General features: G+C 39.2%; 1 protein-coding gene across 3 annotated transcripts in view; it reads right to left on the bottom strand.

Annotated features, from left to right (window-relative positions):
- Nucleotides 1–13,594, bottom strand: part of CLIP1 (CAP-Gly domain containing linker protein 1) — a 69,666-nt gene that overhangs the window by 10,385 nt on the left and 45,687 nt on the right. For 2 of the 3 annotated variants that reach the window (XR_014573600.1, XM_083804173.1), the window contains exons 15-21: nucleotides 12,886–13,042; nucleotides 12,067–12,232; nucleotides 11,748–11,963; nucleotides 8,427–10,712; nucleotides 7,126–7,263; nucleotides 5,706–5,812; nucleotides 2,512–2,632 (exon numbers count right to left, since the gene is read on the bottom strand). Coding sequence is in view for 2 of the 3 variants with exons in the window: in XM_083804173.1 (XP_083660299.1) it covers nucleotides 2,512–2,632; nucleotides 5,706–5,812; nucleotides 7,126–7,263; nucleotides 8,427–10,712; nucleotides 11,748–11,963; nucleotides 12,067–12,232; nucleotides 12,886–13,042 (3,191 nt within the window). In the remaining variant the exon portion in view is untranslated. The remainder of the gene's footprint in view (nucleotides 1–2,511; nucleotides 2,633–5,705; nucleotides 5,813–7,125; nucleotides 7,264–8,426; nucleotides 10,713–11,747; nucleotides 11,964–12,066; nucleotides 12,233–12,885; nucleotides 13,043–13,594) is intronic. The other variant, XM_083804174.1, reaches the window with a different exon arrangement.

The raw sequence follows: 13,594 nt of genomic DNA, 5'->3' as shown, positions 1-13,594 counted from the left end.
GCTCAAAATACTTAAAACATACGCTTGCTACCTTTCTGGCTGCATTTTAATAGGCACATGCACAGAAACGCAGCCTGAAGCACTGCTTCCTATCATCCAGTTTTTAAGCAACCCTGCTCCATGTCCGACCTCCTCATTGTTAGCACGGACACTTGTTCTCTTAAATCTAATTGAGCAATTCTTCATGGCAACATTTTTTCTGTTCCCACAGACAGCCTGAATCAAGGAACTCCAAACCATGCTGTCACTTGGTGCCTAAACACAGTGTACATTCACCCAAGTAACAGCAAAACATAAGCGTCGGTGGGAATCGGTGAGCTTGTGCTAGCCTGAGGTCTGGCTATCAGCGCTAGAAACCTTGAGGCCAGCTCATTTTGCAGCTGTTTCAATAAGAGAACCTGCCTGAGTCAAAGGTAGGACAAGTAGACTGTAAGTTTAGGTTAGGTAAGGTCTAAAGGGAACACGAAAAAAGTTGCATTCCCAAGGGCAGCAGCAGATTTCCGTCAGTGCTAAAATGATGGTTAGTACTTGAAGGCCCCAGAGGCGACAGAATGCTGTTAGCAGAACCTCTGCCTCCAGTGCCAAGGAACCACGAGACACAACAGTTTTGGCAGGTATGCTGCACGCGTCATCAGTACGAACTGCACTGAGGAAAGCTGTGCTCGTTAGTGATGTGACACCTGGAAGGAAACCTGCGTTCTCCATGACACCATTTGCCTCTGTTCCTTTTGCCACGAAAAGAATTTCCTGGAATGTGCAAGGCCCCTTCCCGGCTGCTAGGAGGCCATGCAGGTTACTAGGCTTACAGGTGCCATAGCCCAAACGTTACTCCTAAGCAATGCAACAGCATTGCCACGTTGCCAAGGCTCAAATTTGAAATTTGCAGGTAAGCAGACTGTTGCTTCAAGCTCTAGCAGACTTCCAAGTCCAATCTACTGCAGCCATCCGCTCACAGAAAGAAAAGGCCATGGTGTGAGTGAACTGAGGGCGCTACAATTTGCGAGATAACTGACTCTGTGCTTCGTGGACTTCTCTGTCCTGGCAATTAGAGGATCTCTGCTGACAGATCCACAGGTCGGTAGGATGCAGACAACAAGACTCCTCTGCAAGTTCATCTGGAAACTACAGAGGCCACAGAATGAGGTTGCAATCACCACTGCCAGCCTACGCCTGGGGGGCTGAAGGGTCCCTCCCTCCAGGGACTTTCTGAACATCAACCCTGGCCACGTACGTTAGGTAGAAAGATTTGACCAGTGTCGCCGAATCACTTTCAAGTTACAACTCTTTCTGAAAAGAACAGGTTGCCTCAAAGATTCTGAAATAATTTAAGAAAACAAGTGGGAGCGGGGAGCAGAGCTCCCACTGGCTGTTTAGGATGACAGCATTCTCTTGTCACATCACTACTCAGTTGCGGCATGAGTCAGTGCTGGAGCCCACACGTCTGGGACTCTTGTTAATCATCTCCGAAGGCCCTTCAGGATGAAGAAGCTCGTGCATTACTCCTAGCAGCAGCCAAAAGGATTTAGAAACTTGCCAGATCTGTATTTACTCATCCTCAGTATTTCAAAGCAGGTACCTTGGGGGAAAAAGTCAGCCTCTTGGCTTTAAAAGCATTAGCCTACATTGCAGAATGGAAGACATCTGTTCCACTGCCACCGAGAACAGGCATACCCTTCTTCTGCAGAAGTGCTCTCAGAAAGGCCGTGTGTAAAACATGTCCCACACACTCATGCTTTTGGACTAGAGCTTCCAAAGATGCCTTCATGGTGTGGCTATCACTGGAACTGCTCCACGAGAAACGAAACCACGTTTAATGGTTTTAAATCTAATATCTCTTTTGGCAACTACCAGCATTAGAAGCTGTATAACTAAGCCCATACTTTAAGATTCCAACATGTGCAAATGCAAGAAGTAGAAATATACAAATAGTCTTTTTTCACTATAAACTACCACCAGAAAAAAAATCTCACCTCAATTCTAGTCCTCCATGTACCCGGTACCTGACTGCAACACTGCTCGTATACATGCACAGTATCGAGTCTAAGCAAGCATATGTGTGCATAGTGCTTTTTATAGACTCCAACCGAGCAGTTTTAAATAGTATGCTGAAAGACATCCTAAATACTCTTTTTAGTGGGAAGGGAGAGCAAGAATAAGGAGAAGAATTAAATAAATGGATTTCCTTAGTTCTGGTTAGACGGAGATTTCATAATTGTATAATAAAATCACTCCTGACAGAAATAGCAAGTGTCTGCTAATACATTTGGCTAAAGCATATTTAATTTATGCTTATTTCCAAGCCTCCTAAGTATCCTTCACAGGTTACGCAACCTTCTGTTAGCCTGCAGTTCTAACCTCCCAATGCAGGTGGTTTCCAAATTTATTTTAAAATATTCTCAGAACAACTCATCTTTCAATCACAAACATGCAGTGCAACGTCACCCAGACAGCAGTGGAAACAGCATGTACAGCACTTTCACCATAGATCAGGAAACGTTCCAGCCACTCTACCTTCTGATGACTTGTGACTTCGTCCCTGCTTCTGCCCAGCTCCTCGGCAAGTTTCACGTTCTCCTCTTGCAAAGCTGCAAGCTGCTGGGACTTCTGAGCAGCTGCCAGCTTCAGCGCTTCGCTGCGAGGACAGAGAGTGCATTGTTACCATAGGAACGAGAGAGGCAAGAAAAAACTGTGGGAGAGAATCAGCTTCACAGCTTGGAAAAATACATCTAGGTCACGTGGCGATCTATAAGAAAGGTGACGCTCCACGCCTCAGATGCACACAGGTAGGGCTAGCCCTGAAAGGCGGTGGCAGCACAAAATGACTACTTCCTTCTCCTTGGCATGCAGCAGGTGCTCAGGGAGGTACAAGGTAAGCTCAGCCTGCTGGTGCTGCATGTTTCCGATGGTTAACAAGAACCTGCATTCAGAAACGTGCCTGACACAGTGCAGTTTGACAGGACTGCTGGTGAGCTTTACAGCCCAGACTTTCTCAGAAATGAATGTCTGTGTATTTTGTAGGAGAAAACATGTGAATTGCTTAAAAAAAAAAATGGTTCCACTTATTTAAATACTTCCTACAAGGTCTGACACCTGAACAACCAAGAACATGCAGAATCACAGGAGGCAAACCAGGAAAACATCGACTCTGCTCTCATTAGTTTAATGGACACAAAACCAAATCTGAGCTATAAAAATGGATCTGTAGGTTCCATTAGCCTATGTTGTCCATAATACATGTGGTTTCCTTAAAGTACGTTTATTTTCAAGTTTTGTTTTTTTTTAAATTGCATGCTTGCCTGTGACATAAGTGACTAACACAAGTTCTTATAACATTCGACAACTTATTTTAAAAAATGAAAAAGGTGTCCTTCACTTCATGAAATGGGAACTTCTGTGTCTGGGTTTTGTTTTGGTAACAAGCACTCTCAGTACTCCTATGTGCCAATATTGCAGAGTTAAACCCTGACTGGAATATTAAAAATATTTTTATTGCCGTGGGAGGTAGAAGAACCCATAAGTCAGAAACTTATTCAAGCACTTCAAAATAAAACAACTCTACAGTTTGTTATTAGGAACATTTGAACAAAACAAAGTCAGATTTAGAGCTTAGCACATAATATGAAGAAATGGCTGGAAAATCTTAGTCAATCTCTGAGCTCTAACTACACCAATTTTTAGTTATCTAGTCCTTGACCAATTTCCAATCTAAACCACCTCGACTGGACTAAGCAGGCGAGCTCACATCACCGACTATTGATTCAAATTATCTCTGTATGAATACACTTGCTGATGCAGGAACGTACCTATTTTTAACTGTGATTGTTTGTTGAACTGCAGTACTAACCAGTCTCCTCTTTTTGTTTTTGGCATTTAAGCAGAAATTCGGGGTATTATTAAAACACACACAAAACACTGGGGTCAATCTGTGTGAAACACTGCCCTGTGCTTACTACCCAGGAATTTTGAATTGATAGCTTAAAGTGCACTTGACAATAGGCAATAGTAAATGAATACACAACATCCAGCTGTTAGCTCTGATTTTCTTCATCTTATTTTTCCATGGAAGAAGCTCTTTTACAAAGCAAACCAATTCCATTGCACTATCTTCCCACCTCCAAAAGGCACTGATCTGGAGGCAGCACTGTTGCCCTACCTACAGCCAGAGCTCCTGGGGACAAAACTTCCCCTCTCCTCTCTTTCACAAAGGCAAGGCACCACGTTTATCAACTGACGTCTCAGGGGTGTTCTCACTACCCTCATTACCACTGATCAAGAAATGCCTATTATCAAGCTAACACCTCACTGTAATTAAAAAAGGCAGCACACAAAATAACTATGACAAAGATCAATTAAATATCAACCAGACCAGCAACCACTTATCCACAGTGTCTCATACCACTGGTAACTAGAGACCATATCCAGCAACTGTCTGGATTAATCTTAAGCAGAAAAAAAAAAATAAAAATAAAAAGCACAGTTATCAGAATCATGAGAACACCCTTCAGTACAGAGGATTTTCAAGGAAGTAATTTCTATAAATATTAGATTGTAATTTGTCAGGCAGAATTTATATTTTGTCTTTCCATGAAATCAGTCTGCTACCCCATGCTGTCCTAAGCATGAGAGCAACTAGTCTAGAAATCATTATTTTTCTTTGGCATTTCCCACGTGCATAGAGGCAGGCAGGAATTGCAGAATGAAATCCAGCCTTTCTCAGACGAGGTTGCTCTCTATACAGACAGGCATGCAGTTTTTTAAAAGCAAGCAGTAAAAACTGTCAGTCGTAGAGAACTTAGAATTTATTCCGTGTGCTGATTTCCTTTGTGTCCTGTCTTCACCTCAGAGCAGCGGTAAGAACTGTCACAAAATGACTTATGAAGCTAATAACAATAATTAGTCACAGCTACTCTTGGCTATCAGTCCATATCCCAGATTCCAGCTCTCACTCTGTGAGTCAAGAAATTCTTCTCAGAGTGGGAACAGAGACTTGTGATTTAATGCTTTACATCTCTGAAAGCCAGGGGACATGCAGCTACTGCAGGGTAGCAATAATTAGGCTGGATTTTTGTTCATGGTGGCACACTAAAAGCTTTGATACAATGACATTCCACGTACAAATTACTTTATATCAGATGCTTTGCAGTTAATTTGTGTACAATGCCACACGTTATTCATTTGTAGCTCATAAGAGGTAGTTTCTCAAATAAAGCATCTCAAATGTTAAGAAATTAACTCTACTTTTACATAGTTCTATATATGGCATTTGTATGGTACCAGTTAGAAAATCAGTCCATAGCATGGCACCAGGAATAAACTGGGTAAGGCCATAAATGAAAAATGAAAGCAGAACCAGATTTTCTATAAACAAAGTCTCTTAAAACTACTTAACACTCCAAGGATACTCGTAATCAAATCCAAACAGGATTTCTTGACAATAAAACCTTTAAAGTAATCTAGTGCCCTCAGGTGGCAGAACGATATAATTCCTCCAACAAACATAACGTTTCAAACCAAGCTTGAAGTGAAGGATTTCTTCAATAACTTGAGAATTCAGGAGCACTGTTCTGATTTGAAGTTATACGCACATCAAACTAGTATTTAAGTTTGATCTGCCTTATAAGCGAGGATACTGGAGATGTACTGAAAGACTTTTTTTAATGAAAGGTAAAAGTAATGGTTTAAAAAATTCACATAGAAATACTTACAATTCTTTTCTAAGTTCTTCCACTTTCTTGTTCTCTAGGTTTAGAAGCTCTTTTGATTTAGTAAGTTCCTCTTCATTTTTCAAGTTGTTTTGTTTAAGCATGTCCAACTTAAAGAGGAAAAAGAACTCATTACACTAATGAAACAGTAATGTTTCCAGGTGCAGCATTCAGAAGAGATATTCAGAAAAATGGAGGAAGTGACCTGAGCTGATCCACTTTATCATCATTATTTGTTAAATTAATTCCGACTTCACACTGAGAAGCATTTGTCTAGCAAAATTTGTTATGAGCCTTTCTGAATTCAAGTCTAGCAGCACAAGAACTTGGTGTCCACTGAAGAGGAGCTTACAGTAATCTGATGTATAGACCGTGGTATAAAATGTAAAGCTCCAAAGCACCTCCATTTTAAATGCTGTGCAACTCAAAGCATTATTTTTCTAACTCAACACTTCTTGTTAAAAATAGCTGTTCCCTTTGATATTTATTCTTCCAAGGTAACTGATAAAAAGTTCTTGCTTTACCATACCTTTATTTCCAAGAAACGGGAGGCTGAATGCTGTGCTTGCAACCGTAAGTAATCAATTCCTTCCAGAGATCGTGTTGCACAGGTTGAATTGTTGCATATCTATTTACTGAGCTTGTATCTACCACATAAATACCACAAGCTTGTGAACCTTATTTGTTCACATTCAGTGACACATTATCTTACATAACAGATAATCTTCAGTCACTCTCAAGGCATTACAGGACCCTGTGGTTGCCTTATTTTTTTTTAATCCAGAAAGTGAACTCCTGCCACTATTAACGTCACTGATTTTAATTCTCGAGCGATCAGATCTCCTTGGAAATCATTACCATTTCAGAACAAGCTGTTGCATTTAGGTTAGCCCAGCTGTTCACTACCCATTATTACAAGAGATGCAAAAGATGAAAATAGCCATCAACAAGAGGCCACGGAGTGCTCAAGATCTGCAGAAGAGTTCCCAGTTCAGTGTTAGTTCAAGATTCTCTGAGGCCAAAGAGTGTAAGAGAGATTAGTGAGGACATTTTCCCTGCTTTCAAACCCTGATGTATCACGAAGTGGTGGAAGGGCATAGACTGAAGAACGGGTCCCTGGAGGAACTGATGTATTTCTTGGACTGTAAGTTCTTTGGGACAGCTGTGCCAATGCATTTATTTGTACAGTGCATAGGTCAGTGGTATTTGTACCTTGTCAGACCTTGCAGCACTTCACTGGGGTGTGAAGCTGCAACCCATACAACCAGGAAACTGAAGCATGATTTTGTCTTTGGTTTCATCCCAGAAAGTAACCAAAGCCTAAAACACATATTTCACAAACTGCATACGCACTGCAAGAAAGATCCAAGTCACTTACAAACCAGGCAATACTTTTCAGATAAAAGCATTTAAATGTGATTACCTCATTCTGCAGCTTCTCATTTGTCTGTCTAGAGTTCTCCAAAGAAGCCAAAGTTTCAATCTTTTCTTTGTGAATGGCATCCTTCTCTTTGGTCACCTTCTCCACAGTCTGTAAAACATCTTCTGCCATTTTGACAGCCTGTGTATAAAGTGAGGATGGAGGAGAAGAAAGTATTACCAGTGGGACCTCTGAAAGCAAACCCACAATACTTTATGCACAGCTCCACTGTTTGCCAGATGCTTTCCAATTAAACGAGGACTTCAACTCTGAATTTGCATTCTGAAGCTGGCATAAAGTGTAAAAATAAACGGACGTGAGTAGATTCAGTTCCATGCAGAAACCCCATGCTTGGGTCACCACTTAGCCCATTTCTTCCTTTCTTTTTTATTTCCTGGATTTCTATTTACAACTGTGATTGCTCTTAGACTTCTGAATATTTTAGACAGTAGTAGTTCGTATATATTCACTTCCAACAAACTTTTCTATTTTCAGAGAATGTGGAATTATAACAATTGATAAAAATTTGAATGTAAATTAAAAAATAATTAGGAAATAGACCAATTATCACATCATTTTAGTGTTGTTTGTTATGCCCTCATAAAATGAAATAATTCACAAGTATATTATTAAAGTACCAAGGTAGGCATAAGCCATTCCTATAGAATACAAAATGGATTCAATATATCCTAAGTGATTTTATGGGCTTTGAGCCAAGGTGAAATTCAAAATGTTATTCAGAATTTGTTGGCGGTGAATACAAAACACTTCTGTGAATAAAAAGAACACAGGAGATGCCAATATCTTTAACAGTCTGAAAGTCCTATAATGCAAATGTAAATGGTTCTCCTGCATTGTTTTTTAATTATCCAATTACATTTACAGGAGTAGTACATTGTTTTTATATTTATTGAATAACTCAAATTTTTAGTTTGTTGTAATTCCTACACTAGCTATTAAGCTGCAAAGTACTTCAACAGAGGAACTGTCCGATTTCTTCTACCAGATTCAGAAAACAAAGCTTCCTTTTATTCACAGTTTTTGTTGTTTTCTTGCAACATTCAGCGACAACATAGGCTTTTATATTTAGAAATACTTTAAAAAGAATTATTATAGTTAAAATGTCTTTCAGACTCAGTTACAACTTAAAAAAAACCCACAGTAATATATTGAGAACAAAACTCCAGCCCATTTACCCTGAGATGAAGTGCTGATTGTGCAATGAAGTGCAGAGAGGAAACCATGGAGTTAGTGCTCAGTATTAGTATAACCATACTTGATTGTTTAACTGTATGTTTCAATACCTCCATTTTTTGCATTACTGTTTGGGCCTGGAGAGTCTCAATTTCTCTTAGTTTCAAAGCCAGATTGTTCACCTCCTCCAGCAGCATCTGATTTTTTTCCTCAGAGACCAGCAGTTTGCCCGAGAGGTCTATGTTAGTGTGCTCTAACAGAGCTACTTCCTCCTGCAGTTTATAATGGTTCTTGGATAATTTCTCCTTCTCTTTTAGTGTTTCTTCCCTGCTGATGACCAGACTCTTCTGTTCAGCAAGCAGACTTTCATTTTCCTTAAGTAACTTGTTCTTCTCTTTCTCAGTCACCTCATGTTTCTGCTGAAGATCATCCAGCATCTTGGACAGACAGCTGTGCAAGTCCTGGAGCTCTGCTTTTGATGTAGACAAGGAAGCAAAGTCACTCTTCAGTTGCTCAATTTTGGAAGCCAGCTGCTCTGTCTCTGCACAGAGGATTTCTTTTTCTTTAATTATTTCCACCAGTTTAGTTTCAGATTTTTCTTTCTCCTGAACCAAACTTTCTTTCTCAGTCAGAAATTCTTTATTTTTCTCTCTCATCACTTCTGTCTCCGTCTCTAAGAAGCTGATGTTATTTTGAAGCTCCAGACGTTCCAACAAAAATGATTCCTTGTCCAGTTTTCTAGCTTCCTTTTCTATGGTTAAGCTTTCTTTCATATTCTCAAGCTCTCCATTTAATTTCTGACACTTCTCTTGTAATTCGGTCCTCTCTCTGGTTAGTGTTTCTATGTTAGTAGAACAGGTCTTGAACGAAGATGACAGGACCTGCTTGTCACGAGACAGAGCAGACAGTTCATTTTCTAATGTTATTTTGGCATCCTGTGCCTCTTTCAGAAGATCTGAAAGGTCACGTTTACAAGCGATTAGCTCTTGATTTTCCAGATTCATCTTATTTAGCTCTTCCTTGAGAGCTTCAATGGACTCTTGGAGTGTGGTATTCTCTTGGGCCAGAACTCTCTTGGCTGAGATGTTCAGCTCATGTTCTCTCTTCATATCAGAAACCGCATTTTTAGAAGACTTGTTCTCATCAAGGAGCTCTGAGTATTTTCTCTCCAATTCATTCTTCTCTTTCAGAAGAGCTTCATTGTGCTTTTCAAATTGCAGTGACTTACAAAAAACAGATTCCTTTTCCAAGTTCAATTCATTTATTTTCTCAGTAAAGGTTTTCTCAGCAAGTATAGCATCTTCTGTGGCCTTAGCAAGCTTTTCAGTAACTACCTTATTTTCATTTAGAAGTTCCTCCTTTTCAGCCAAAAGCCTTCGTTCTGATGAAGAAAGAGCCTCTTTCTCTTGAAGTAACTTAATACATTCAGAGTTGGATGTCTCTCTTGAGGATTTAATTTCCTCAAGAAGATGAGTGAGACTAGCAAGGGAAGCCTTCAGCTCTGTATTGTCTTTCATCACCTTTTTAAGTTCCTCATGTTCACTCTCTAGCTCTGTTTGCATCTCTTCTGTTCTCACCTTTAATACCAGGTTTTCACTAACAGTATCAGCTGAACTCAGGCGCAACTCTTCTATACTTCTAAGGAGCATCTCCTTCTCGGACTGCAGACTCTGACTCATCTGCAATAGATGGTCCCGTTCGTTTTTTAAGGCTGTGTGTGTATTTTTAAGATCCAAGTGTTTATCTTGGGCCAAATCTCTCTCTGCAGTCAGAGTTGACAGTTGTTGTAGTAGCTCTCGTTGTTCTCTGCCCAGGTCATCGTAAGAACTTTTCAGCTTCTGAATGACATCATCTTTGTCTTTAATGACTGCATCCTTCTCTTCCAAAAGTTTCTTCTGATAATGCTCCAGTTCTTCTCGTTCCTTGATATGTTTCTGACATGCCACATCCATAGCATCTTTGTTGGCCTGAAGTTCTTTCAGCTGTTGGAGCAAGGTTGACTCTGAAGACCGGAGAGCATCATTTTCTTGAGTTATCTTCAGAAGATCTGCCTGTGCTGCCTCTATTTCAGAGAGTAATTTGCCTTTCTCAGAAATTAGTGCTACCTTTTCTGTGCTTTCCTGCTGGCTTTTGGCCTCAGCTTCTTCTCTCTGCTTTAGGATTTTTTTGTTTTCTGAATTAAGTTCTTCATTTATTGTCCAAAGCTCTTCTTGGTCTTGTTGCATTGACAAAATCTTTGATTCCAACTCTAGAAGTTTTGATAATAATGAACCTCTCTCTAATTTTAAAGTATTCCCCTCCTGTGCCAGAGTCTCTTTTTCTGATATCAAACCCCTCATCTTGTCTGACATTAGTTCAATCTCTTTTCTGGCTGATGCTAACACAGAGCTTAAGGACTAAAGAAATAAAGTCAGGGAGAAGGGAAAACAAAAATGAAGTCAAGCAGACAAATGAGAAATGTGCATTATGGGCAAACAGTGCTACTGTAATTTAAGTTTTTTTAAAAAGTGTATACGCTGGCACAAAGTCCCTGTGCAAACTGAACTGTTGTTGTTATTTCATTACGAAACACCCACAACAATACTTTTTGGTGGTTAAATTAAAAATACCATGGTTTCTGAGGTCCTCTGAACCAGACTTCATCTTGGTTTTAGAAACAACTCTCAATGAATTTTCTGAATGAAAATTAATCAGAAAGAGCCACAGAATGATCTCATCAGAATCTAATGAAGTTAAAATACAGGGAGTCATAGTAGGTACTTGTTTCCAATTCTCAAAGTCACCTTCTGTAGCTAATTCTCCCCAAGATATATTGTCATAACCTTTTTAATTCAAAACAGCATATCATCGGTGTATTTACAAGTTAACTCCTGTGCCAATTTATACACTAAACGTTTTGATGAAGCATAAACAGATTATAGCCAATAACTAATAAGGGATGAAAGTAAGCAGCAATATCAAAGAAACAGGAGAAAAAATGAAAATTGCTCAAGATACATACCAAATAGCTGCATGTAACACAAGATCATACTACAGAGCAACATTTCAATTGTGCAACACCTTTAAATGAAATATTTAAATAAAATATTTCACAACCTATTTTATTTAAAACTCATGCATTTAAAACACTGAGAACAATAATATCTGGCTCCAACTTATTGCACTGAACCAGATATCAATGAACATAAAATGTTAATGTCAAAGAACCAAACTTCATGGATTCTTGTGTAATCCAGAGAAGACAACAGTAAGTTGTGTATGCTTTACTTCCCTAATCAGTATTAATTTGTTCTGGAAAAGTTCAAAACAAATATCACAAAAACCCTACTATAAAATGGTAAAGCTGAGGAAACAAAACAACAGAACAATAGTTCACTGACATACAAAGGTAGGAACTTTAAATTACTTGCAAAGTAACAAAGTATACATACTTTGGCCTGTTCTGCTTGCTTTTTCAGCTCCTCAGCCTGCGTTTCCAACTCATCATTTTTCTTTTGTGCAGTTTTCAGTGCCTCTTCTGCATCCAGCAAGTTCTGCTTAAACCCTTTAATGTCTGCATCATGTTTCGTGATCATCTCAGAAGTTTCTTTTTCATACTTTGCCTGAAGATCCTTATACTGATTTTGGTTAGTCTCGATTTGCTTTTTCTGATAGAACATAAAACAGTTGGAACACAGTTAAAGGTGCAGTGGTACACTGTGGTAACTATTCTCCCCATAATTAGCTAGTATTTTTTAATGTTTTTCTTACCATGTCCATTAGTTGATCCTGCATTTTTTTCAGCTCTTCTTGATGAGTCTTGAGAGTTTCTTGCTGACTCTGCTCAGCTTTCTGTGCTGTCTGTTCCACATTTTTCTGAAGCTGAACAGCCTTTTCATTTGCTTTTGTAAGCTCAAGTTGTATTTGCTCCAACTGCCTAAAAAGACCAAATAAAAGAACATTACTTTTTGCTGACAGCATGACAAGCACAGAGATAAAAGACTCTAAATTATGCTGAAGTCCTATATTTTGTCCAAGCATTTAGGAAGAGATTTAATTATTTAACATATAGAGAATTTTCTGCTAAATTACACAATACACAAGTGGGTCCAAGCACTTGCTTGTGTGCAGAGTAACACCGTTGCCAGTTAACTTGCCCCCAGCCTGGGGTTCTGAAAAGATAAAGAACTATTCTACCCACAATTTTTATTTGAAAGAAACCACATTTTCTCTTGCTGGTCAAAAAAGAGACCCGAGTATCTCCTCCACTTTCAAATAAAAGCCCAAAAACTTGTAACCAAATAATTACAAAGCACAATTATGAAACAATATGTTATTAAAATGCTCATTTGCTCTGAACAGTGAGAAGTATATGCTCCACGGAATTTTAGAAATTATAAAAGTGAAACTCTTCAAATCACCCAGAGGAGACTATTTTGATTAATTTAGTCTGAAAGACTAAGTTCACTCGTCACATCAATGTGACACTCAGGAGCATCTTGCTCAGCTATTTGAAATGAGATAAAATGAGAAGCAAGGAATGCAGGAGTAAAGAACTAACGCAAAAATGTTCTGACAATGATGGAATACCTTTCTTTTAACCGCAGCTCATCATTCATTTTTGTAAGCTGGGCAGAGCTGTCCCCTGATGACTTCATGATCTCTGCTATGTCATTTTCTAGTTTGACTTTAGCTTGAGTCAGTTGCTGTTCTCTCTCTTCTCGCTCCTTCAGTTTCTCCTCCATCACTGAACAAGACAAAAGTTAGTAGTCTAGCAGATTTAATACAAAGGGAATACGCAGACTAGCTAGAAGATCATAAAGAACTATAAACAGAATAATATTGATGCTACAGACCTTCCAAATTACCTCGTCAAAATTAAAAATTATAATTGGTTTGAACTTTGCGCTGTGAGCTGTAGCAGAAAGTTAAGAACACTTCAGAAATTGCAGTAAAGCAACTGGTGAAGAAGTTTTAGTTTTTTTTTTCTAGAAGTGAATCACTTAACTTCAGGCCACGAGAAATTGTTAAGAGTCCTAATGCATATCAGAGGGTAACCAAGCAGTATAATAGGAGAAGCATGCGCACCTCTCCAGCTATTCAGCAGAAGAGCGGAAAACAAACAATGCAAGCAACATGAAGTTACAGGGAAAAAATCATGGAATCAGAACGGTTTTGGTTGGAAGGGTCCTCAAAGACCATCTACTTCCAACCCTCTGCCGCAGGCAGCGATGCCTTCCACTAGACCAGGCTGCCCAAACCCCAATCCAACCTGACCTTGAACACTTCCTGGGATGGG

This window comes from Anser anser, assembly GCF_964211835.1.
Source record: "Anser anser genome assembly, chromosome: 18".
Lineage (NCBI taxonomy): Eukaryota > Metazoa > Chordata > Aves > Anseriformes > Anatidae > Anser > Anser anser.
Note: the sequence above shows the minus strand (reverse complement) of the source record. Positions and strands in the feature narration are given on the sequence as shown.